The 27,502-nt window shown below is 38.8% G+C and overlaps 1 protein-coding gene across 1 annotated transcript in view; it reads right to left on the reverse strand.

The window, feature by feature from the left end:
• Positions 1-1,141: 1,141 nt before the first annotated feature.
• EFHC2 (EF-hand domain containing 2) overlaps positions 1,142-27,502 on the reverse strand; it is an 86,851-nt gene continuing 60,490 nt past the window's right edge. Inside the window, exons 10-15 of the mRNA XM_077807231.1 lie at positions 21,224-21,420; positions 17,127-17,260; positions 12,216-12,413; positions 11,405-11,497; positions 4,727-4,832; positions 1,142-1,237 (exon numbers count right to left, since the gene is read on the reverse strand). Of these exons, the coding sequence (XP_077663357.1) occupies positions 1,142-1,237; positions 4,727-4,832; positions 11,405-11,497; positions 12,216-12,413; positions 17,127-17,260; positions 21,224-21,420 (824 nt within the window). The remainder of the gene's footprint in view (positions 1,238-4,726; positions 4,833-11,404; positions 11,498-12,215; positions 12,414-17,126; positions 17,261-21,223; positions 21,421-27,502) is intronic.

A 27,502-nucleotide genomic window follows, 5' to 3' on the forward strand; every position in this document is an offset into this window, starting at 1 on the left:
AAAATAAGCTAAGTATTTGTCTTTCTAAATTAAGCACTTGTCCTTCTCCTTGAATTGCAATTTGAGATAAAAACCTGTCATCCTCAATCAAAGAATTTAATAATTTCACAAAAGTAACCAGAAAATACTAGTGCAGAGCTGAGAGTCAGGATCTTTTGAGTTCTAATCCCGGTTTTTCTACTGACTCACTATTGCCTTGGGCAAGTCCCTCCACACCTCTGACCCAGCTTCCCCACCCTTCTTAAACTGGAATAATACTTACCAGTTCACAGGGGTGTAGTGATAATGAAGGAATTCCTGTCTAAACATGGCTTTGAACTCTTACAGTGCTATATACGTACAAAGTACTGACAGGAACTCCACTTAATCATCACAATCTTGAATGATAAGCAGGGTATCAATTTGTTTCAGTTGGGAAAGTGCAGTTTTACACTGAGGACACCTGTTCACTAAGACTGGACTAAAACCACCAATTCATTTCACACAGATTCCCCAAATAAGTTTTGACGTCTATCGATTTAGGATGTATGTAAAGCAAAAATCAAGAGCTCAGAGTTTCTGTGTTACACTGCAAGATATTTACTTCTATATTGGTAGGCTGTAATTATCTCTGATACCAGGAAATGTTATGCTGTGCTAGAACCCCTCCATAAACTAACTGGCTTTGACATAAACAACACTTAAGATTCAGCAGGGATACATCAATATAAAACTAAGCAGCATGAAAAAAAATTGAAGAGAATATTAAATTATTGTGCTGATATAGTCTGACTTAATGTTGTCAGTGATAATTTTCGTTTGTTTGCAGATGAGAATGGTTTAGGGTCAGTCACACTTTGCTACATTTGATTCTCACTGTAAGATTTCTGAATATTTGTGCATTCTACATATAAGCAAACATGAAGTTCAGTTTAAAGGATATTTTTAATTGTGCTCATGTACTTACAGTACAGTACTTTGTATTTTGAAAGAATTACAAAAATTCATGAACTATATTTCTACATTGAAGTAAGAAATTTAAATTCAATAAAATCTATATCTGTGATTCTTTTATTTTTTAAGGAAAGTTTACAGTATCTGTCCAGACACGCTTGGTGAAGTTGCAACAGTAATTCAAAAGAAGTGACCTGCATAGACCAGATTATTCTTCAGTGCCAAAAACATCCTCTATTAGGGGTAAATATTTGATCCTTTTCACTGGAAGGGATGGTGGCTGCCCACTCCAGTCATCTTCATACTGAAAGTGATAAACAAGATGAACTTAGAACTCCGTTTTGAAAACAAATAACTAGAAATGTCACAAAATAATGTTAAGCAAGTTATTTCATTTCTACATGCAAATCACCTGTGAAAAAAACAAATGTGTAAAGCATATCTTCCTAAAGAATATGGTGGTGTTGATTTTGATCAATGCTACTGAAGGTTTTATTAAAAATATCCCATCATCTCCACTTCTGCACAATTTTTTTTAAAAATCAAAGACTAGTGTGTACTGTTTTGTTCAGTCACACAACTATACTTCAAAGACATGGAGGTCAGCTAAGAGAACAAGACATTTTGTAGGAATTGTCAGCTTTCAAACGAGTAGACAAAACAAAGAAGAAATGTAAGTTAGAAGATCAAAACTTCAGGACTACATCACTGAGTAAGAATACAAACTGAAATTTTGGTTTGTCAAATATAATCATCTTACACCTAGACAAAATTACTGTCGTGCATATTAAACCACAGCTCGGATAAAGATTCAGCTGAGAAAGTCAAAGAATCAATAAAAGGATTTACATTCCCTTTGGTATCTTCTCTTTCTTCTTTTCTTACTCATTTTTTCATTAAAATGTACTCATCTAAAATAAATTCATTATTATATATTACAGCTAACCATCAAAATAATAAATTGGATAAATAATGCCACCACAGCCAACCTGGACATAATTTACTAACTTGTTTGTTCATTTACTATAGTGCAGGATATCTCAGTATGTTATAAAAACAGGAGTACTTGTGGCACCTTAGACACTAACAAATTTATTTGAGCATAAGCTTTTGTGGACTAAAACCCACTTCATCGGATGCATGCAATGGAAAATACAGTAGGAAGATTTTATATACACAGAGAACATGAAACAATGGGTGTTACCATGCACACTATAATGAGAGTGATCAGGTAAGGTGACCTATTACCAGCAGGAGAGAAAAAAAACCTTTTGTAGTGATAATCAAGTGATTCCCCCCTACTGTTCCTCACAGGTTCTTGTCAACTGCTGGAAATGGCCCATCTTGATTATCACTACAAAAGGGTTTTTTTCCTCTCCTGCTGGTAATAGCTCACCTTAACTGATCACTCTCGTTATAGTGTGTATGGCAACACCCATTGTTTCATGTTCTCTGTGTATATAAAATCTCACTGTATTTTCCACTGAATGCTTCCAATGAAGTGAGCTGTAGCTCACGAAAGCTTATGCTCAAATAAATGTTAGTCTCTAAGGCGCCACAAGTACTCCTTCTCTTTTTTGTGGATACAGACTAACACGGCTAGCACTCTGAAATCAGTATGTTATGTAATTTCCAGCCTTTTTTTTTTTTTTAAAAAACAATGAATGCAGAAGTGATTCTCCTATCTAGTGGATAACTGAATACACCTCTGTGGCTTGGGGCAGATTTTTTTTGTTTTGTGTTTGCAAAGTGCCTAGCACAATGGAGTCCTGCTCCAGGACTGAGGCTCCAAGGCACTACGGTAATGCAAATAATAAAATAAGAATATAACCAACAACTTCCATCTTTTTGGTCTTGTCTGCAACCTTGCTCCCCTTAAGTCCGTTCACTCTGCTGCCACTAAGATGGTCTTCCTAGCCTGTAGCTCTGTCAGCTCACTTTCTGTAAGCCCCTCCACTGGCTCTACTGCAAACACAAATGTCTTTTCCTGACCTTTACAGTATAACCCTGCCCAAATTATCCCTGATATTTTATTATATTGATCACAGCCTTTGTTCCACTTAAGATGCCAATCCTAACTGACTTCTTGGTTCACAAGTGCCTTTGTCTTTTCTCCCTTGCTGTCCCATAGACACTGAAGAAATTCCCTGTCAAAATCCATAAAACCAATCCTCCCTCAAATCACCTCTGCCATGACGCCTACAAAACACTGTCATCTGATAACAGTGAGGCAAAGTGGCAAGCTGTGATCACAGCCACTGACTGGCTTATTATGACTACAAACAGCACGTTGCCTCTCCTCACTACCACTCAGGTCCTCCACCCCCTCTTCAAGATTCACTTCAGGCACACCACCTACAAGAAATCCATCAGTGCTCAATGACTAGCCTGAGGCAGTTGGGCAGGCAGCCAATACAGCTAGGAGAAAAATATGAAATAAATAACGAGCCAACATATTTGTATATTTTTCTGCCTCTTTCACACACACATCCCCCCCCCCCCCGCACATGGTGCCCATCCTCGTAGTTTTGTAAGTGCTTTGGGTCAGAAACTGCACCTATCTGTTTGCACAGCACCTAGTACAACAGTGCCCTAATCCTGACAAGCATCACTGGATGCTATCACAACATAATCATTGAGTAATATCTTTGAGTAGAATTCTGAACTCCCTGTTTGAAAAGTGCCCTCATCAAAACCTGGAGCACACACTTTTAAAATCTGAAAACATATCCAGTATAATGTGGATGCTGTAAAAATATATACAGGATCTTGCTTAGAGGCATACAAGAAAATTTTTCTGAATTAAGGAATCCAAGAAAATGACACCCAGGAAATCTTAGCAACTCAGCAGCACTGTCTTCTCACTAGCCCCTATAGACAGTTTTATAGGCTCCAGAAGCGTGAGCAAGTAGTGAAGCCAGTATGTTGTCAGGATGAAAACACAGCACTTGTATATCACTGGTGAATATATGCAGCTGCTGAATATAAAATGCAGTGAACCCTATGCTTCTAAACCAGCAGAAGCAGAGGAGACTAAATGAAACACATTCAATATCAGCAGTCAAGGGCTGGGTCAGAAAAGCGATGTTATATGTGCACTAAGACGCTTTGGATTTCTTTGCTGTGACATTTTTAAAAAAAGTCAATTTGACTAGCTTATGCACAATTCTATTTTAAACCATTCTACTCTCACACCAACACAAGACAGCCAGGTCAGATTAATCTTTGCTGTTTGCTGAAATGACATTTTTACTTACTCTAAGTACTAGGCTGAGAGAGACATATTAGTTGATTTCTCCATGCTACTCCCACTACCTACCAAGGAAGTGGTGTATTCTGTGCAAGTTTCCACCGAGTTATAGGAAATTGTAGTTACATTTTGCAGAGTCAGTGGAATTTGTAGACTTTCCTGATAATTGTGACTTCTGAACATAAGGTTTGTGTAATAGAAAGTGTGAGCACCTAAAAGTCATGCCCTTGTTCACAGGAGAGCACAGCCATTTTCCTTCCTGTATTTCCCTAGAAAACCATTAGAGATGTGGCATCCACTGTGCACAAAAGAGCTACAGAGTTCCCCTGCTTTACACTGGTTCTCTGCTTCACCCAATACCTCACCACAGAAACAAACTGCTCAAAAAACCCGGGCAAGATCCATAAAGATCGAGTCCCAGATATTCTTTGTTGGATAAATCAATGGTGTTAATATGTTTTGACTTAATGACAGCAGCGGCAGCATGAAAGGAGCTTTCAAGTTTTGTGCACTGCTTTTTTATTTTAAACGTCTTAACTTTACCTTTATGGGAACCTTTATTGTCTGGAAAGTTGGAACTGGATTCTCTCTCCAATTCAGCCCATTGACAAACTTCTTATAATCTACTTGTTCCTTGCCATCTTCAAACCTAAAAGCAGAATATTTATATATATTTTGATTCAATTGTTACCTATTTTAATATACTTTGTCATATTTTACATCACACAACAAATTGCATATTTGATCATTAATTTAAAAAATATAAAAAATGGACAACTGGCTAAGGAGAAGACTGCAGAATATGTTTCTCTATTGTTCTATATATTACACTTCATATAAAACTTTACTCTTCATTATTGTCTGTCACATAAGACTTTTCATTGTCTTTAAAGTGTATGAGAGTTCAACTCATTTCAATTTTTTAAACATTACTATTAACCAATTTTTCTTCAATAAACGAAGGTTGTGATCAGTGGCAGCCTTATAGTTTTGGGATAAGGAGTGAAAATGTTCTTGGAGGCACCCTGTAAAATCCTGTCTTTATGTCTAGAAGAGAACATGCTGGTGCTACAGACACATGAAAATACAGCTGATCTGGTTTATTTTGCTACTTTGATTTATAATCCTTTCATAAAAATAAGCACCCATCCAAAATGCCCTGGGCACCCATTTTGTGATCACCAGTGCTGAGTATAGCAGGACAAATGCTTGCTTCTTAATCAAAAAGTAGGAAGTATGTGCCATAAAAGTTGACTGGCATTAACCTTTGATTGCACATATTATTTTAATATGATCTATGGTGCACACACATTGAATTTCATAAGACTTATGACATGTGATTTGTTTTTATTACCAACCTGTAGTATTGCTTTAACCTTCTGAAGAAAAAGTTAGAGTACTACATTATGTTGACATCCTAAAACTTCATTAATTAGACCCTTTGAAATTGTATGTTCTCAGTATAGGTTGGCCTTTTGCTGGTTTGTGGAAAGTCAAGATATAATCCACAGCACAGACTCAGAGTTCTACAGGTTAACCGAGCAGTTTTTTTATATACAGGAAAAGTGAAAGAATTTAATTACTTAAACCTATACTGGACCACTTTCATCTAAGACTGTATAGGTGCAATCCAGTGACTCCCACTGACTTCCACAAGCATTGGATTGGGGCCAAAGTCCTTTGATCTGACTGTGAAAGCACCCTGATCAGCTAGGAATGCCGTCTCTGAACTAGTACCCTTAACTAGAGTGAAAATTTTCAAGCCTGGGTGATGAAAATTAGGCTCCTAAATCCATATTTAGGCAGCTATGTAAAAGTGGCTTGAAAATATTCCAAATTCATACTGGTATATAGTAGGTGGCTACAAAGCCCTTGACTCGCATGGACTGCACCTGCTTACACAAGTGAATTTGAATAAGGAGATGCCCTATTTCTGAGTTATGAGTTTGGAGTCAAAGGTACTAGATGGACTGGAAAGAGATGCCCTACATTTGAATGATCAGAGTTAATATGAGTAGATACTATAATGCTTTTCAGTAATAAAGGAAGTTAGATTTGCCTCTTCCAAAAGGAGACAACTAAGATCATGTGACACCTTGTCCCCCTTTAGTTTAGCTCTAGATCATCATCAAAGCATTTGAGGTTAGAATATGGTTTAAGAATCATTCCTCCCCACAACACTTGGAGAACAATTTTCTTCTTTCTTTGGCAGAAGACAGATAGCTCTTGTTTGTGGCCTCTGCAGAATGTGTTCACCTTGGAATACCCCAACGCGTAGAAGCCTGCTTTATCAATTTATAAGAATGTAGTGCTGAATGACTCAACCTTTTTACAAATGTTTTTTTTCCAGCCAGGAAAGTTGCAACCCAAGTGTTCTTTTTCTAGATAGCAATATTTACAGAACTTAAGTTCCTTTGTTTTGAAAAACACTTTATTAAAATGTTAATCTGATAGCCGTGGAAAGGGCTATGTCACTTTGACTTAACGGAATATTTGTTGAGTATGGCTGTGCTGCTACTTCAGTTTGTTTGATAGCTTCTGTATATTCTGGGTATGAATAAGTGTTTAAGCTGGTTACAGGGAAAGATTAAAGGACTAACACAAGCTGGTTTGTACAACTGGTCAGTTTGAGCTGAGTAATGTTGGTGGCTAACCTGTGGTAAATATACTGATTAGCATGTACCTAACAAATGTATACCACACTACCTGTCTGTCATAGGGAACAGAAAAACCAAAAAAATGTTTGTAGAAAGTTAAGTTCTAAATATTGGTACCTGCGAGTTCCTTAAGGCCACAGTAGAGACAGGTGTGTCTAAGGTGCCAAACACATTGGGCTGGAGAGAGAGTATAGCAGGATGATTTAATTGGGGATTGGTCCTGCTTTGAGCAGGGGGTTGGACTAGATGACCTCCTGAGGTCCCTTCCAACCCTGATATTCTATGATTCTATGATGACCAGGGGAGCCTTTTGAGTCCTGCTGTCTGCCTCAAGATCTTTTTTGGTGTGGATGGGAAATTATGCCTACCCTCCTGGGGGGAGCATAACACCCCCAAAATGTACAGAGTTTTGAGGATAGATTCCTGGGTAAAAGTCACCAGGGCTCATGCACCAAGAGATAGCAAAAAAACAGAGGGGTCCTGGACTGTTGTGGGAGGGAAGTTCTAGGGACAGAATTATTCTGGCCCAAATCTCATTGCTCTGGCCCTTCTGAGGATCAAAGATGCCTGTTTGTCTTCTCCCTCTTTCTGTTAAGCCAGGGGAGGTGGGGTGCTCAGAGGAATGTGTGACCCTCGGGGTGGTACCATGTAAAAAGAAATTAACAGTTTTGCATTGTTCAAATTAAAATTGAAGCAAACCGTAACGGTTTCGTCGTGTGTTGGCTCATACACATGTGGAAACTTGGGGGCTATACAATGGAACTAAAAAACAGCCAGCAAACAGCGGCAACCTGAAGGTGCTGCATTTTCCACAGCTCTACTCAAAATGCATCTAGTTTGCATAAAGTTAATCTTTGATGCATGCACTCTCCTGCTGAATGTTCATCACTGCATCCCATATAGGGATTACAGTAAATTTTGGAGTTACAGTGTGTGGGCCTCCTGGCACAAGGAGCAACCATTTGGGATATTAGGTTCCAGAGGCACACCCGCTCCAGCCCTCCCCAGCTTGGCAGCTGCCCCCACAGGCTTTCCTGAGTCACAGCTGCCAAGCCTCCATCTGCCCTAGAAGCCCACCACAACCACCTCACAGCAGCAGGGCTGAGAGAAACCACCCCGATGTGTCCTCCACAGCGATTATTTAGCATAAAATTTACCATTTTTTTTTTAAAGCCACAAGATGCGTGCAGTATGGACAAACTAACTCATGAAGATAGCTCAGAGGTTTGAGCATTGGCCTGCTAAACCCAGGGTTGTGAGTTCACTCCTTGAGGGGGCCATTTAAGGATCTGGGGCAAAAATTGGGGATTGGTCCTGCTTTGAGCAGGGGGTTGGACTAGATGACCTCCTGAGGTCCGTTCCAACCCTGATAGTCTATGATTCTATGATCTTATATTTGAAACCTTTGTCGTACATTCCCTCTCCCTGCTTCCTTTCCTCCATTTTATCTTTCCTCATTCACCATGTCCCTATTTAGTTTGTAAGCCCTTTTAAATTGTCTATTAGTGCACTGTTAGGTGCACAGTGAATAAATAAAAATAGGATCAAAAGAAAATACCAATTATTTCAAAATGCAAAATTTTATTTTTCAAGCATTTTAATTGTGCTTGTGTATTAAACAAGCTCATTGTTCCTTGTATGTTTGCATAAACTTAAAGAAATGCTATAATAAATGTTGCATTTTACTAGTAGAAACAAATAGGAAGCCTCTGCATATCTTAATACATCATGGTAAAAAATCTGCACCTGCTCTGTAATTTTAAAAAATATATTTATACCAGTGAGACACTAAGAATTGCCTTAGTACTTTCAATGCACTGTATCTTGACATTATTGGCCAGGATTCTCTCTTCACTTGCTTAGATTGGGATGCTCCTTGGAACAGAAATCATGGGTGAAATCTTGGGCTCATTGAAGCCAATAGCAAAACTCCTATTTACTTCAATGTGGCCTAAATCCTTACTCTGTTTGATAAGAGCCACCGACACCTGCGGCATTATATACAAATGTTAAATAATAGATATTTATGGGTATTACTTTTTGAATAGAAAATTAAAAGTTAACAATAAGTTATTTAGAAAAAAACTGCAAGCTGTAGGATATATACCCCCAGCTAATGCAGTAGCTAAAGTTGCCTGTGTTGTGGGATTTGCCTTATTTTCCTCCTTAATACATTTAATAAATTCAGAAATGTTCATTAGAAATACCCAGGGAAATAAAAATCAAATTTTTCCTCATCCATAAAAACAGGTGAAGGGACATCAGTGATAAGCGGCACTGCTTTAGATTAAACAGTGGACTTTCCAGAAGTGAAACTGGCTTATCAGCAGCAATGCTACTATGTTAGATGTTTCGTGGCTGTTCAACCTTCATGATAAATGGGGGGATGGAGGGACAAGATACTAAATATCCTTCAAACACTCCTATTACCTGCAAGGTAGAGTCTGAGGCCTCCCAATAAAATGGAAATTAATTCCAATTAAATCCGTTACAGGAAACATTTTCCTGACCACAAACCCAAATAAACAAAAGTCACTATTAAATACACATCCTTACTTAAGTGGTATCAACTACACAAGCCTTTGTTTAAGAATTTAAATACTTTCCTCTTATCTGTAATGTAAGGACTCGCTGTACACACTGAGATCTTTCAATGCAACGAATCTTTATCTTATCACTCAAATTACTCGCAGTCCTTTATCATATAAAGCAACTTTTGGAACAAAGTGATCTTGCAATCGATATTAAGCATCCTCCTTGTCCTCTAAGATTGTATATTATTTTAATAATAATTTTAAATGAAAGGGGTTTGGTGGATTTTTGGTTTTGAAGTGACTCCATTCAGCCCTCCCTTACAAGAGAGGCTGTCAACTTTCAAAAGCTTTTCCTCATGCCAAACAAGACACATTTATTTTTGAAGCCTATGATGTATCAGGTCTGCCAGGTCTTCTTCGGTGTTAGTTAGTAAATAAAGGAAAACTCCACTTCATTCCTCCTCTAGTTGCATCTATTCAATCACAGTCTTTGAGACTATGAGAATTCTAACTCTAAATGCCAATTGTCCCGATGCACTTTTTCTGCTGGACAGCTTTGTGGGAGTTCTAAAAAAATGAATTTTATACGTCTTTTGACTAATGCTTGTGACCCAACCGTCAGAAGTGATGAATGGCCAGCAATTTGTAGAAGGCATCCATCTGGCTACCACAGGAAACTCCTCTGAATGCTTTTGGTGCATAGACAAACTGGGCTTAAAAACAATGGTGCCTTAGGTTTCTTAAGGCAGACTTGCAGGTAAAGAGTGACTTTAAAAGATTTCTCCCCCAAGCAGTGTCCTGTGAGCTTGGTGAAGTGTAGAGGGCTAGATTTGGGCATTAAGGATTTAAAGGTGGTCAAACTTTCCCTCACCTTCCTGTTTGAACAGAATCCTATCATTCAATAGTAAATCCCTGAAGCATATATTGAACTTCCGCTAAAAGCTAGAAGCTTGCATGCATGAAAGCATCTATTCCTGACAAGAAATAAGACCTCCTCCTGCTTTTGACATGATGTTAAGAGGTCTCCATATTCTCAAAATAATTTTCTTAATGATTTCTAGTAGGGGAAAAAAAGAGACCAAAGACTATATTCTAAAACTCAGACTAGACTGTTGGCCAGTTGGCTTAGCCCTGCTTCAAAGATGGGGCCTGGACTTGATAACTTCTCGAGGTCCCTTCCAGCCCAACATTTCTATGATTCTGTGGAGGCCTAGCAATCTGTGATAAGTGTTCAGATCACCAACTGGTAAACCTGTTTTTATTGTGAACTCTGCCCTCTAGAGTCTTGACACAAGGGCACTGAACATTTGTGCTTTTCTGTTCTTGTTCTTATCAGTGTAGCTGATCAAGAATTCTACTTCAAAGAATATATGTACAACCAAATTAACACTCCAAGAAAAAATACTGAAACTATTATGTAAATTCTGCTTTTGCCAATAATTTCTCTCCCTTTTCTAAAAAACTTAAAACATATATTTCAGGTAAGAACAACACCAAGAGTAATATAGGAGTAACAAAGAAGGACTGTTGTATCTATAGTGATACCATCTATTTGATTCATGAACTTTTCCACGTTATTCATCATGGCATCTTTCTCAGATCATATATAGTGTACCTTCTTGAGATACTATGTTTTTTCCCCAAACCAATACACCGAGAAAGTGAATGTAAAAATGGGAATTCTCCACCCATTTATCCCAAGACAATAAATATTAGTGGTTAATTCCTGTAAGCTTATTCAATCATAGTATTCATACATAGCCTAGGTGATTTTTTTCTGCCAACCAAAAATGACAAAAATGCTGCAATTCTCTTCCTTGTTAATTGCAAATGTTTACCAGTATGAAGACTCAAAGAAATGCATGGAAAGAATCAGCACAATAGCACATACACAATTCTGTGAACTGCTGAAATTCTTAGGAAATATTTCTACAATTTATGTTAAATACTCACCTGCCATTAAACATACATTACATTACAGTGCAAGTGACTTGTACTCACACACAGCACTTTATCTGTCTATGACTTACATGGTCAGTAAAGCTTGCAGAAGATCATCAGCCAATGGCAATCTGAAGGACTTGCAAATAGTCCTGCATTTCTCATGGGGCAGCAACCCACATCTGCACAAATATAAAATGAAATGAAAAAATGTCCTTCATGTTGTCTATCTTCACAGGTTTAACAATATGGAAGCAAAATGTATATTTCGAATGCATGTTTTTGTGAATAAGGAAATAATATAAAACTTGTTGAAAATCTAAGGGTAAAAATGAAAATCACATTTCACAAAACTTCACTTTTGCATACTAGGAAAAACATCAACACATTTGTAAGCCCTCTTCCCCTAAAGTATTTAAGACACATGTATACTACAAGTGGAAGGTATACGTTTACAGATTTCTAATTCTAAATCTATGATCCACAAAACCCGAAGGACAAACAATTTATCTAAGTGATTATTTTGAAATGACTAAAAATCCCAGGTTTTTTATTTTTGATAAATGTCTATTTTTCCTCCAAGATTTAAAAAAAAAAAAAGTTTTTCTATGGTGACAGGGCCAGGAACATAACTATTTCACAGGCTACTCAATACATTTGAAATGATGGAGACTCCATCAGCAAATCAGAAAGGAAAAAAAGAGGACAGAGAAGCAGTCTAGTTCTCATCCATCCTCACGTGGCTCCTACCAGAAACCAAATCCTTTGAATGTATTCATATGATATGCTAGGCAAGAGAGAGAGAGAACCTGGGTCTCCAAATAGAGTTTTATCAAATTGTGAACCAGCTTTAAAAAAAAGGAGTCAATTATTAGCTTGCATTAAATACAGAAACCTTACTTTTCACGATCATTGTATACAAAGGTAGCAGACAGTTGTCCGAAATACTCAAAGCTATTTTTCTTTAGCTGTTCTTGAGCCACTGCAAGAAGGAAGTTGATGTCCATTTCAAACTCATTTTGCACGCTGTAATAACGTCCAATAGTCATAATTTCATGTTCTGACAATTTTCCACCAGCGATATTCACCATCAAATTTCTGTTAGCAAGAAACAAATAAATTAAATAGACAAAAATAAGCAAAACAGTCAATTTAAAGCAGAGTATTTAATGTAATTAAGAGTTCTGTGAAATTAGGTGATGAACTATGCTCAACTTGTGGTGCTGATATTAAGTCCATATAGTTTAACATGAACTCAAAACTACTCAAGAAACTGTTTTAGAAATTACTTAAATTGTAACTCTTTAGGGAAGAGACCATTTCTTCCTACCGATCTGTAAAATACCTCGCACAATGCTGGTCCTGTACAAATCTTTGTAATCTTTGAAGTACCTTTCCACAGCAATGTCCTATTGGAGTCATACTGAAGACAGTATTTATTGTATGATTGTCTATGTCCAACTACTGTATGTGATCTTATTTCATCTTCCACCCTACTTGATCAGATATTTGTAGACTATGAGCTCGCAACGCAACTGCACTTATGTCACGTACACAGAAAATACACAAAATAGGGAAACAGGCGAGGATAGTGCCAAAAGGACAGAGTGATAGAGCTAGGCACGCAAATGGGGGAGAGGTGTGAAGTTCCACTCCCCAGCACAGAGGAAGTGCTGTGAAAGCTGGCCCCACCCCGGAAGCTCTGATTGGCAGACAGATGAAAAAACAAGGAGCTGGGCAGAGACATGTCAGGAGCATGGTGCATGGCTAAACCTTGCACAATTCTCTGATAATGTAGCCCTTAATAGTCAACACTTAATTCATAACACAAATACATACTGCCCCTCTCCCACACACACACACACACACACACAACTCTACCACAAATTTAACAGTTGTTTTATTTGTTTCGTTTAAATGATTTGCTTTTTGGGGAGCCCTGCCCAAATAAAGGTGTCAATCCAGGGCCTATGAAGTCTAAATTCTCAGAGCTATCCACTGAAGGATACTGAATACAATGTACTCTCTGCTTTGATTCAGCTGGTTCACTGTGAGCTGGACTTGTACTACGTAACACAGAAAGACTCTTTATTTACAATGACTGGAGATGAATATCAGGAGAGGACAAGGTATACAGAGCTCCAGATAAATCTTATTTCCAGACACAGGCAAACTGAGCATTTGCATTTGAATTGAATGCCCACCATGAAATACAACACTATACCAAAGCTTGGTCCCTCCCTTGTTATTATGTGTTTTACGGTAATGCTCAGAGGCCCCAATCAAAATTGAAGCCCTTTGTGCTGGGCACTATACTACCACTGTAGAGGACTATCCCTACCCCAAACGGCTTACAACTAAGACTCGGATCCTTCAATGATTTAAGCATACGCATAACCTTACACATATGAGTAGTCACTTTGAATCAGTGGGTCTATTCACATGCACAACTTTACATCCACACTTAAATCTTTGCAGGATTAGGATCTAAATAAGTCCTTCCATATGTTTTCTCAACTCAGACAATGACAATCAAAGCACCAAAGATTTCCCCAGATGACATTATTTTCTCTTTTGGAATTTAAGGGACTTTCTAGGGTTACTATAATCTGAACAGTGCTGAAGACCCAAAATTCCAACTCAGAATTTTATTGACTTCTTCTGCCAGGAAACAATGTCAAGTAACCTGAATCTTCCCTGTACAGTATAGTTGTAGAAGTGTGGGTCCCAGGAAATTAGAGAGACAAGGTAGGTGAAGTAGGATTTTTTATTAGATCAGCTTCTATTGGTGAGAGGAACAAGCTTTCAAGCCACACGGAGCTGTGTGTGGCTCGAAAGCTTGTCTCTCCCACCAAACAGAAGCTGGTCCAGTAAAAGATGTTACCTCAGCCACTTTGTCTCATGAATTTTCCCTGTAACTTAGTTTTCTTTTCTTTTAATTCTTTTATTCTATAAGAATGAAGCAGATTGAGATTAGGAGGATCGGAGAAGAAATTATAATTAACTGCTCAAGAAAACTGTTTCATAAGATGGATGAAAGAGAAGCATCTTCATTAAACCCATGTGATTCTGCTTTGTCTCTCACAGTGAATGGCCCTGCATATCACCTTCTGAAAACCAGAGGTCAGGACAGGACTGAGACAGGGTGTTTAATTTTCCAGACTGCTCTTTGCTCTCTTTAACAAAGCTTCTCCATAGCATGACCAATACCTCTGCAGATACTTTCTGTATATTCCATTTATTTATTTCCTGTTTTCTATTCTGTATGATTTGGGGTTTGTAAACAGAATAAATAAATGCTATAATTAGAATTCTGCTTCACTGCATCACATCTAAGGGTGTATCTTCTCAGTGTAGCTTGAGGAAAAGTACACAAGAGAGGATCTGTGCATTATGGAGAAAGCTATTTTGACTCATTAACTAGGCAGACAGGAGTATATTTGAACTGTAAACTTCAGAGCACAGTAAAATTCTTGTCTCATTCTAAGACAAGCCAGGAAGACTGTAGTACTGGAGCATAAACTTAAGTGTCCCTTACAGCTTCAGACTGTCATGCAGGTGTGTGCATGTACTAAAAATATGCATTTTGTAAAGGCCTCTAATTGTGAAATGCTGTGAAAGATTAAAAGCAATAGTAACATATGAGAGAAAAAGAAAATAAAAAACATATGTTCCCTCAAAAAAATTGACTTTTTATAGAAGCAGAGAGGTTTTCTGTTTGCTTTGGCATAAAAATATTTTCCCTCCGAATGGTGGATATATTTCCAGGCAGTTCTATAGTAATGCACATATTGCAAAATGGAACAAGACGACTGGTTAAGATAGTTCAAATCTGTGGATACTCCCTGGTCAGAATTGGTGGGATTCCACTCCCACAAGGGGGTTCAGAAGGCCAGCAGTTGCAGGTGATGGGCACACCTTATGAGGTACAGCTCATCCCCACAGGAGCCCTCTGCACCTCAGCACACAGGAGGTATGAAGAGGTAGGTCTGAGGTGAACCATGTAAGAGAGGCAGCTAGAAGATCCACTGCTTTGTGCGTCCTCCCCTCCTCTCACATTTGTGGAGGAGGATACTGAAGCCTCGCTGCTTAAAGAAGGGCCACGGAGTGGCTCCACAGCCTTGGGGAGAGAGTGCATCTCATTCCGCGCCCCTCTCACACTGCCCTGCGCTTAGCACTCAGGCGGTTCACAACGGCGCAGAATTCGGGCTTCAAAGACTACACAGTAAGCTTAAACGTAACAAAAGCTACACACCTCCCAAAATAAAAACCTTTTCCCACTAGACGTAAGTGCAGTCAGTCCTTCTAAAATCTGCCCCTCAAGTTTGGTAATACAAGTGCTAGAGACTTTGACACATTACCAATGCATGGCAGAGAACAACAAAATATTTCAGATCATTAGTGCAGAATTGGGACCAAAGCAAATATTTAATGATCAAGTTATTTGGTTTTTAAACAGATTACTGGGCATATGCAATAAACTGCTTACTCAAATAGTACGGTTTTTCAACATATACATCATCAACTAGGTTTTTTGCCCTTTCTTACTGTAGTAGTAAGACTAACCATCTCAATGCATTTAATGGTCTAATATCTTGACTTTGATCATGGACTGACACCTATTTGATCTCAGTAAAACTTCTAACACTGATCCCTGAGTACCTCGAGCAAAAAGAAGGTGCCAGTGGCACTGACTTCTCCTGGTATGACTCTTACCTCTCTAGATACCCATTTTTCATTACTGAAGATGGGTTTTCTTTCTTTCGTTGATACTTCTACTATGAAGTGTTACAAAGACCTGTCTTTGGCCCTTTTCTTCTCACCGATATATCTTCTAATATATTTCATCAGTAGTTTCTATCTGAGCTAACATTTCCCTATGGATGACATCCCATGGTACATCTCTTTATTTCCCATTTACCCACCCAACTTACCTCTGAAGTTCCTGATTATATCATCATATACTACTACTCAAAGTTTCAAAAACTGAAGTCCTAAGTAAAACAATCTTCCCTGTCCCACAGCTTTGACTTTACTACCACTCTCTTTAGCTCAGACCCCTTCTTTACCCCCAAAGCCAGAAATGTTGAAGCCAGCCTTGATCCTGAATTTAATTTCCCTTTCCATATATAACTTGCCTATAAATTCGTTCATTACCACCTATGGATCATTGCCAGAATCCAGACTTCCATTAATCCAGCCTCTGCTCAAATACTTATGCACGCTTTAATCACTGCCTGAGTGAACTACTACATTCCCCTCTTTTAAGATCTTCCCAGTTTGTTTCCTATACTTCAAGGGGCCTGGATTTAGTGACCAGGTTATCATCTTGCTCAAAGAATCAGGACTGAATTAACCCCATTCTCTCTTATTGTTTCCTATCCATCTCTGAATTCAACTCAAAGTTGCGTTCCTGATTTTCAGAACTTCCAGCTGACTTGGCTGACCCTACCTGTCTGCCCATACATTCACCTACTCCCCTGCCTATGCAGTCCTGATCTTATTCTCCTGTGGCCACATGGCTAACTCCACAGGGAACAGCCACATTCATTTGTGCTGTCCAAGCTATTCAAAAAATTCTCTCGGTCTAAGCCAGAATCACTTCCTTTTCTTTACATTTCACCTGAAAAACCTTTCATTGTATTGCATTTCACACAAAGTCCTAAAACTAGTGGAAATCAAATACAAGTCATCTATCACTTAACACTTAACACACAATTGTGTAAAGAGCTTCAAGAAACAGCAATGCTCTGTGCATTTCTCAAAAATCGTCCTCAGTAAACGTTAAAACTGAGAATCCCTCATTCTTACCTGAAAGGGTTATATTCCATCACCTTGGTGTGTTCAGGGTCAGTGGCTGCAAAAATCTGCTTGATCTCTCTGGAACTAGGTTCTCCTATAGCCTTCAGTTTGTTCAGGATGAGGCTGATATTGGCCATTGGGAACTTAATGGAGGGCGGAGGACAGAAAATATATATTACATGCAGAAAGGCATTACTTAGTTAATGTATGCACAGTGTTATGAAGATGTACGGCACTGTGTAATTGCTAAGCATTATCATCTTCATTGTCTCCTCTCAAACGTGCAGTACATATCACAGCATTTTCTAGGTGAGTCTGAGACAAAGCCAACTGCTGAGAAAATTTGCTTTTTACTGAAAATGTTAAAATCTCACTAAATGTACTTATCTGTTACACCTTCAGAAAGCTTAAATTTCAGTGACTGAAACGCTGCCCAGTCTTGCTTCAATGCAACATCAAAGTAGGTAGAGGTACATTTTAAAGCACAAGTTTAAACAGTACCTTTGCCCTCACTGTCCACTGCTGCATCCCACTTAATCCTCATTTAATACAGATGATCAATTTAAAATAAATCTTTGTGTCCTTCGCTTTGGTGAACAGTTCATTGCAGTTCCAATGTATATGCTCAGTCATATAAACTTTTCATTCACACTAAGTTCAGCACAGATTGTATTATTAGGAACCAATTTTTCCCAGAACATAAGATGAACATTTATTTCAACAAGTGTCATTCTTCCCGATTAGGCCATTCCAATTAGACTTGAGCACTTGAGCTTCAAATCCAGCATTCAGTTTTGCTATGTTAAAACCCTGTACATAATTTGCTTGCTACTCTTAAAAGTGTGTAGTCAACAAGAATAAAACTTTAATTTTTATTTTTTGGAATAAACAGTCATTTAACAAATGCTGAATCAATTTCTCGAAAGTCAGACATGCTCTGCTGCAGAACATACAGTATAATGAAACAAGCTGAAAACTGTTTTCTCCCATTCAATACATGATGTTATTTTGAGTAGCAAATACTGAAATTAGATAAGGCTGGCAATTAAGGATCTAACCATAAGAGATGTTGGGCCCAACTCCCAGCTACACTTAGCATAACCGAGAGTCAGGTCCAGCGTCTCTTAGTCCTCTTCACATCACTCTGGTTGTGTTAAGGGCCCTAAAAGTGGGTGTACCTTAAGGCCCTAGTAACATTGCCTGAGCAGCGCAAAGGGGCCTTAGTGTAATTAATAATCACCTGTTTGAATTAACCTACTTGCTAGACAGGACCTGCACGCTTTGTGACTTAGGGCTTGTCTACATGAATACTTACTTTGCAGCAAGCTGGAGTGTGACTCTACCGCGCACGAGTGCGTGGCAGGCTGGCTATCTGTCCATGTGTACCTTGTTGACACACATTACCAGCTCCTTAATGTGCTTTCATCTAGTCTCTTCAACTTGGCTAAAATATGTAGAGCTGTGTGGGAAGTGGAATTTCTAATTTGTGGGAAATTCCTCAGTGTCTAACTTTGTTTTCATTCCAAATCGAAACAAAACCAAACAATTTCACAATTTGCCACAAAATGACATTTTTGAAAATAATTCATTTTGGATCAATCAAAATGTTTCCTTTGATTATAACTTTTCAGATTTTTTTATTTTTTATAATATAAAAATAAACTAAATTTCAAAATGAAAATCAAAATGCTCTGTTTCAAAAATATAGAAATGGAACTTTATCAAAATGCCTTTAAAAAAATCTAAACAAAACTGCAACAAAAATCAACAAATTTCTGCAGAAAGCTTCTGTTTTGGCACAATGGTATTTTGTAATGGAGAAATGGTCAGTCGGAACTTTTTTGACCAACTCTAAAAACAGATACTGATGAGGAAAGTGATCAAGGCAAAGGAAGGAAACAAAGAAGTAAAGTTTAAAGAAATATTGAATTTAAAAATAAAAGGATTAAGAATAATCTTAAAACTCTCTTCCTCTAGAATGTATTTATTTTTTATCTATTTATCTCCAACTTTTATTGGAGTTCCTTACATTTGCTCAGGTAAGTGAAGTACATGACTCCACCTGAAGAGGTGCATGAAGTACTCTCCCTGGACCACTGTGACGAACAAGTATACTTAATCCTAATATTCAGTATTCAAATACCATGTATAAATCACCTAGGCATCAATACAACAGTAAAGCTTATTCTTACCATCTGTTTTAAAGTCTTATCTGCACGAATAATAGTTTTCAAAACTCATTTTTAAAGGGCTGTTTTCTCAATGTTTCTTGTTCACATTCTGCAGATTGTGATGCTGATATATGCATTCACTTAGTCTGAAAAACTAGGATCTCATTTATTTGCTTAGGGATTAATCAAATGCAAACAGCAGCTCCAAAGAACATTTGTAGTTTAATGGTGCACTGTATATTTTGGAGCAAGTTTGGTTATGATACTAGGAGTACAAACAAATTGCAGGGAATAAGAGGTATATATATAGCTTTATTTTTTATTAATACATAACAGTTAAAACACTTTATATCAACAAGCACTCTACAACAAATAATCCTTACTTTACCGAGTGAGGTAGACAATGTTAGTATCCTTATTTTACAAAGAAACAGAGGCTGAAAACCTGTTTGTCTCACTCAAATGAGTAGTGCATGGGGCCCAAAGGCATTAAGGGCTAGATTGTGTCTACTCTACCACGACTAGGTAGTGGAATAAGGATTTCCACCCTCCCACATGAAACAGTGTTAGGCTTACCCGCCCCTGGGATCTGGGACTTCGGCACAGCAGAGTCCTTGAATGGCTGCTTCTTGCCCCTTTCAGTGAGCAGGTGGGCAGGGAATAGGTAAAGATCTGTCTAGAGGGACAGTGCTCCCCCCCACCCCCACAAGATGGCAGGACACAAGGCTGGAGGGCAATCTCCTTTCTTATTAAGGACTGATTCCATGTATTCTTTGCCCCTCCTCACCTGCCACTGTGGGAAAGGGCAGCTTTGGAGAAATGATGACTCAGACACACTGAGTCTGAGGGCTTGTCTACACTGGCACTTTACAGCACTACAAGTTTCTCCCTCAAAGGTGTGAAAAAACACCCCCCTGAGCACGGCAAGTTTCAGCGCTGTAACATGCCAGCGTAGATGCTGCACCAGCGCTCGGAGCCGCGCTCCCAGAGCTGGTATCTATGCCCCTCGTGGAGATGGTAGCGCTGTGAGAGAGCTCTAGCTCTAGCCGTGGCAGCGCTTCCACGTTGCCAGTGTGGCCAAGCGGAGACACATTTCTTTCTGGTGCTCCTCCACAAGCAATGCAATTCATGCTTTGTATAGAACTGTGCCTCAGGGCACCATCTGGCCCTCAGGGCGTTGCTCAAGGTGAGTATGGCAGAGCAGAGGTTAGAACTCAGGAGTTCCTGACGTCACATATTCTTCAAACACATTTTTAAATAATTTCAGAATAACGTTTTCAACACTTCAGAGAAAAGACTTCCCAAATATGTACACCTACAGTTATAGTTATTTCATCAGAATCTCTGTAAGTGTATGCTTCTCTACAACATACCCAGCCCAGTAGTCCACCCATAATACCCTGCCATTCTTTTTAGCAGCTTGTTTTTATCTTCTCCTCCAAGTTACTATTTCTGCTAGTGCCTCATATGACCACTGCTGTTGGAAGATGCAGCCAGAACAACTATGAGATACCTTGTGGCTTTGGTTAACACTGACTCTGTTACCAGGACCAGATATAAATTAACTGGCACAGGAAAAGTATGTATCATCACTTTTTCCCCTCCTTCTACTAATTATTGCTTTCCTTTCTGAAAACAATGCCAGTGTCAGCAGATCATGAAACTCAATGCAACTGAGAGCTTGAATCCCCAGCTGTGAAGGGAATGTGATATTTGTGACAAAGCAAATGATCAGAGATTGTATACACATGGGGGGGGCCTTGCAGAGGGGAACGAAATGATCAAATTGTTAAGATAAATAATTACATAATGATAGTTCAGTACACATTGTAGTGTGAAGAAACATGGTAAACTTGGTTCTGAGAAAATTATATAGATATGATACTCAATGCATAGTGCTGAAAGGCAAAATAAAGTAGCAAAAGCCCAATTCACCTCATCTGCATGCTTCTCCATATAGTTGAATGCATACTCATCAGCATCCACCAAAAGAAAGTTGTGACCATTGAAACAAACTTTGGCTCCAACAAACAGATCCTGAGCTTTGAAGTACTCAGATATCTCACTCTTAAAGAGCTCCTGCCCAGGCTTCTTAATACGACTTCTTTCCAGGAACTTCCCACCAAGTATCCCTGGAGGAACAGAATTGTAAATTATTAGCTGTACTTTGCTATTTTGTTTTTAAATATTAGTTTTCATCTTCAAGTTTCATCTCCCATACTCCCTCTCTCATTCCTGAAAAGGGCCATCTATATCAGTGCCCACAGCAACAATTACACTGTGCACCTTCCATGACACTCCTTTTAATGGCTGCCAAACACCTTCCTTTTTTCATGAAAATGTGACAGAAGTTTGTCTTTTCTCATGGTTTCCACAACCCACACACCAACACTCGGATCCTTGGGAGGGATACAACACAAGCAATTGCACTTGAACTGCGAAAGCCAAATACAATTTTGGATAAGGAGAACGTCCTAGTGATATATACTGAATTTTTGGTTTACCATTATTTCAACTTCTTTTTAAGAGCTTATGAATGTGAAGAACATACCACTGAGGTAGCTCTAGCTTTCCCAAATAGCTCTTCCAATGCAACTTAATTCTGATCTGTTTTCCTTTGTAAACTTGATGTCCTCATGGTAATTTTGTTTTCATATATAATTATTCTATTCACATCATGGGAATTGAGCACATGGTTGAAGGGCACTGTGTGACTTATACTATAGGGGGATTTTAAAATGTAAATTACATTTAAGTGCCAAGTACAAGTGCAAGTAGGGCAGAACGGGTACCATTGTTTGTAAAGCTAAAGTGACTAGCATGTAAAACAGTAGAAGGAATAGGCTTTCTTTTGAATTGATTCACTATAGTTTTGCAATGCCCAGCAAATCTGCATCACATTTACCAAGTTCTAGAATACACTCTGTCAAAGTGTTCTGTTTTATCAAGATATGTTACTATGTTAAATGTGCACTATGCCAATTCCGTAGTGCCTGGGCTTCATTTCCTGTTTATATCTAACCTTTCAAACCAAAAGCCAAAAAGCATACTTTTGTAACTTTTTATGATGTCTTACATATTCTGTAGTGATGTAAGTCCAATAAAAGGCTGATGGACAGTGTAATAAAGTGCCATTTATAGTCAAAACTGTAAGTGAATGTGAAACCCAACTACTTATTAAACAAGAGTTTGGATCAGATATCTTACTTAATTGCTTTACTAACATCATAAAAATGACAGAAAAAAATACATTAAGGTAATGATCAGGGTCTAGCTTAAACCCCAATAAAGCATGAAAATTCAAAGTTAAGAATGGAACTCAACTTAACACATTCCTTTTCACCTAGGTATTACAACACATATGATACTTTAGATCATACACAGCTTTCAGAGTAGCAGCCATGTTAGTCTGTATTCGCAAAAAGAAAAGGAGTACTTGTGGCACCTTAGAGACTAACATACAGTTTTAGAAGATGTATGCAATACTTAAGCACAACTGGCCACCATGAGATTGGAATTTCAGCCCTGACTGCACTTCCCTCATTCTGTGTGTTTAAATTAGAAATTTACCTTAATGTATTTTTCTGGGTTTTTTTAAAATGTTTAAAAGTAGTGCTTTTCTAGTAGTGCAAAGAAAAATGAAAACAACAATAAGGAACACCATTAGGTTAAGGACCTTAGGTTGAGATCAGATGAGCAATTTGGATTGCAGATGACCAAATGGAAATCTACAAGAAGCAGACTCAAAATAAACACCAAGGAAAGTCTTCCACTGAGATCAGATCAGCCTTTGCAGGTGTTTATACAGCTGTTAGATTAGTATTAACACAAGGTGAAAAATGGGTTATAGTCTCCTGTATGGGGAGCCATAGGTCTCAGATTTTGTCCCCCTTTTCAACAGAAGCTTCAAAATGTCCAATTAAATTAAATTTCTAATCTAATTTGCAAAATATTAATATTGCGTTGCTTCTCCCCCTGTGATTTTCAGGATGCTGTAATGAGAAAAATAAGAACAACTTTAAGGTTTTAGTGTTAGCTTTGCAACTCCAAATAGTTTAACTTGCCTATTAACATCAATTTCTAAAATTAAAATAGGAATAATAAGCATATTGAATCTGAGTAAAAGAGGGGATGATCAGGCTTTCATTTAAAAAAAAAAAACAATTTACTGTTACTTCCTAACTCCCATCTGGTCTGAAGTCATCATTATTTCCCCCCTACTTAGCCCCATTTCAGCCCCACCTTGCTCCCTATGCCAAAGTGTCCCTCCCACTCTCCTCCTTCAGTCCCTGTCCCTTTGCCCTTATCCTCGCCCATCTGTGACCTCCGCCACCACTCCTCTCTCATTCTTAATCTTGATTCTCTCAGCTAGCTTCTTTTTCTTGGCCTTCAAACATACCTACTTCTCCGCATCTTGAGAAGTAAATCTTCCTCAGTTTCTCCCACCTTTCCAACTGCTACCCCGTCTCCCTAACCTCCCTAACCACATCCTAGCTCCTCCTGTTGCTTGTACTTCCTTTCACTCCTCTGTTCCACAGAGACTTCTCTCACTGAGTCAATCTCCAATTAGCTTTTCTTGGCCAAGTCCAAATCTCTCTTCTTCAGTTTCATCCTCCTTGACCTTTCCAAGCTCACCCTGCTTGATCTTTCTACTACCTTCAACACTGTTGACCACATCATCCTTCCTAACTCTCTTCTACTTTGTGTTTCTGAACTCATGTACTTTTATTTGACTTTCAGATACTTGATTTGGAGTGCTCCCTCTAGTATTTCCTCTGGAGGCACCACCTCTTCTTTACCCCCTCTCTACATCCGAATTCTGTCTTTGGCCCCTCTCCTCTTCATACTCTGCACTTTATGCCTGGGTAACCTCATCCACTTGATTTGAGCTATTATCTTTATGCTAGGTTTCAGAGTAGCAGCCGTGTTAGTCTGTATTCACAAAAAGAAAAGGAGGACTTGTGGCACCTTAGAGACTAACCAATTTATTTGAGCATAAGCTTTCGTGAGCTACAGCTCACTTCATCGGATGCATACAGTGGGGAGATTTTATATACAGAGAGAACATGAAACAGTGGGTGTTACCATATACACTGTAGTGAGAGTGATCAGGTAAGGTGAGCTATTACCAGCAGGAGAGCGGGTGGTGGGGGGGACCTTTTGTAGTGATGATCAAGGTGGGCCTTGATTATCACTACAAAAGGTTTCCCCCCTCCCCGCCCCCTCCCCACCCCGCTCTCCTGCTGGTAATTGTTGACCTTACCTGATCACTCTTGTTACAGTCTGTATGGTAACACCCATTGGTTTCATGTTCTCTGTGTATATATAAATCTCCCCACTGTATTTTCCACTGCATGCATCTGATGAAGTGAGCTGTAGCTCACGAAAGCTTATGCTCAAACACATTGGTTAGTCTCTAAGGTGCCACCAGTCCTCCTTTTATCTTTATGCTGACTCTCTCTCTGCCAATGACTGATCCCCTTTTGTTCCCTTCTCGCACAAGTGCCTGTGCTCTCCTAAGTGCTGCCCTCCGAGCCTGAAGTGGCCTCACTGGTCTGGTAGGCCAAGCAATCTCCCTGAGAATACTTCTTCTCAAAACCCACTGCTTTTCACAATCCCTCAAACAACAATCTGCAAATTCCATTTAAACAATTTTTAAAGGCAATTAACAAAACAAAAAAGACCACCTAGGAACTACTACAATAGGTAATGTAGTACCCAAACAAACCCTTAACTTTATTCTGTGTATTTCTTCTTCCCTGCATCCCTCTATTTCCCTTGCTTGTTGTTCTCTTTCCAGTGTCTTCTTGTGTCAATTTAGCTGCCCGAGGTGAACATATCTTTATTTGCTATGTGAGTTGCCATGCATGCCTATAGCACTATACACAAATGTTTCATAATAAAATAAGGAATAAACAATAACAGCAGCAACTGGAAGCATCAATGTGGATAAAGGATTTGTGTATGCAATATGCATTGCATACTATCTAAAATAAGCAAAAGCCAAAGCAATGGAAAGACACTGATATATTGTTCCACACTGTGGGATTTGTACCAGCATCCTCCCTCTGTTGATATAACATATATGGAAGCAACTGTTTCTACAGACAGTTCTGTTATAACTAGTTATGGATCCAATATGTAGGATGGAACAGTAGAGTGTGAAAGCTAGAAGCTATGGAACACAAGTCCTTTCTACACCGAATTTTTGCCTCTACTCCAAGAGGGGAGGGGGAAGGGCGGTGGCAGGTCATGGAACATATATGGACAACACATCTCGAAGAACCAGTTACTGTAACTTACACGTAGCCATTTCTTCTTCTTTGAGAGCTTGTCCATAAACATTTCACTGTTGGTAACTTACAAGCAATGACCTAGGTTACAAGGAGGTGGGTGCTAGGAGTCTACCTAACCAGTGATTGTAGAACAGTCCTACCAAAATTAGCATCGGCTCTTGATGCTTCCACGATGGAATAATGCTGGGTGAATATGTGTATTGAGCCCAAAGTAGCTACCCTAGTATCTCCAAGTATGGGAACATTTATCAAAGAAGCAACAGAGGTTGTTTCTGCTCTGGTACACTGAGATGTTAGACCCACCTATGAGAGTATGTTTGCTAATTCATCACATCACTTGATACAAGCAGAGATCCAGTTAGAACATCTGTGTTGAAAGGACTTGTCCTTTAACCCTGTCTGCATAAAATATCAATAATCTTAGAAATACCCTGAATGGCTTAGTCCTATCTACACAGCAGGAGAGCACTCTAAGAACTTCTGTAAGGTGTCCCATTTCACCTAACCTTTATTTGAATGTGGATGGGGGGGAGGTGTGAGAGACAGGTAGAGGGATGACCTGACTTAAGTGAAAGACAGAGACCACTTTCAGTAAAAAATTAGGGTGAGGTCTTACTGACACCCTGTCTTTATGGGGGGGCATGCCATCAAGTGCTTGTATCTCCTCAACCCCTCAGGCCAGTGTTGCTGTCACAGAAAAGCTGTTTTAATAAAAAGTGGAAAGAGAGAACTTATTGCCATTGGCTCAAAAGGTGGGCCCATTAGCCCAAATCAGTCCAATATTTATAGTTCCTGAGGAGGGGGAGGTTCTCTGACTGGGGGATATAATTACCTAGCTACCAGAGGGTGTGAAAGTGTAAAATATCACTGAAGTGGAGGGCGGAAAACTGAGATGGCTGCTCGGTGAACCCTCTGGGAATTCACTGACAGTCCAGAGTTCTTTAAAGATAGAAGGTAGTCCAGTATGTCTGGAATCTATTCCAGGGATGGTGATAACTGATGCTGCACCCAGATTATGAATCTCTTCCATTTGGCAGCATAAGTATGCCTTGTAGAATCTTTTCTACTGCGGATTAGGATGTTTTGTACTTCAGATTAATAGGATCTTTCCACTCAGGTCAGATAGCCAGCTCCCATGCCATAAGGTGCAGGGAACATGGATCCAGATGGAGAATCTGATAGTGCCTGAGATATTACTGGCTGGAGAAGCAATTGTATTGGAGGTTGGATGGAGAGATTCTTTAGGTGTAAGTACCAGAATTGTGTTAGCCATGCTGAAGCTATGATCATCCTGGCTGCATCTTGCCTGAACATCCTGAGAACACTCAGGATAAATGCAATGGTGCAGTATAGAACTGCTAAGGATCTCAGTGTGGTATGTCAGTCCTTCAGAGAGCATAAGGCCTCATCTGCTTTAGCACTGAGTTCACATTCCTTGAATGGGAGATCCTCAATTGTTATTTGAATCACTTTAGAGATCCCTAAAGAGCGAAGACCAGGGTGGATTTAATTTAAATCATGATTCAGGAAGACTATTCAACAGGTTAATCATTAATATTTGGAGGATTTTCTTGCCATGCAGTATTAGGAGGAGAACATCATCAGACAGACATTTAAATTGTTTTATTTAACTAAAACAACAACAACAACGTTATGTATTCTGGATTTTTTTCTTGAACAGCAACATGTAATATTTAACAAAACAAGCATATGAATTTTTGAATTTAGTTAAACATTCAAGTTTTTTAAAAATCAGGTTTGCTTTTGTTAAAATTGTTTTAAACTAAAATAATTAAATGAAACATTTTTTTAAAAACAAAAAACAAAAATTAAATTGACTAGGTCAGCCAAGGCAACATGAGAAACTTGAAATATTGGCTTCTGCAGCTCACTCAGTTGTCTTCATCTTCATTTTCCT

The sequence above is a fragment of the Eretmochelys imbricata genome, chromosome 1 (assembly GCF_965152235.1).
Source record: "Eretmochelys imbricata isolate rEreImb1 chromosome 1, rEreImb1.hap1, whole genome shotgun sequence".
In the NCBI taxonomy this organism is placed as follows: domain Eukaryota; kingdom Metazoa; phylum Chordata; order Testudines; family Cheloniidae; genus Eretmochelys; species Eretmochelys imbricata.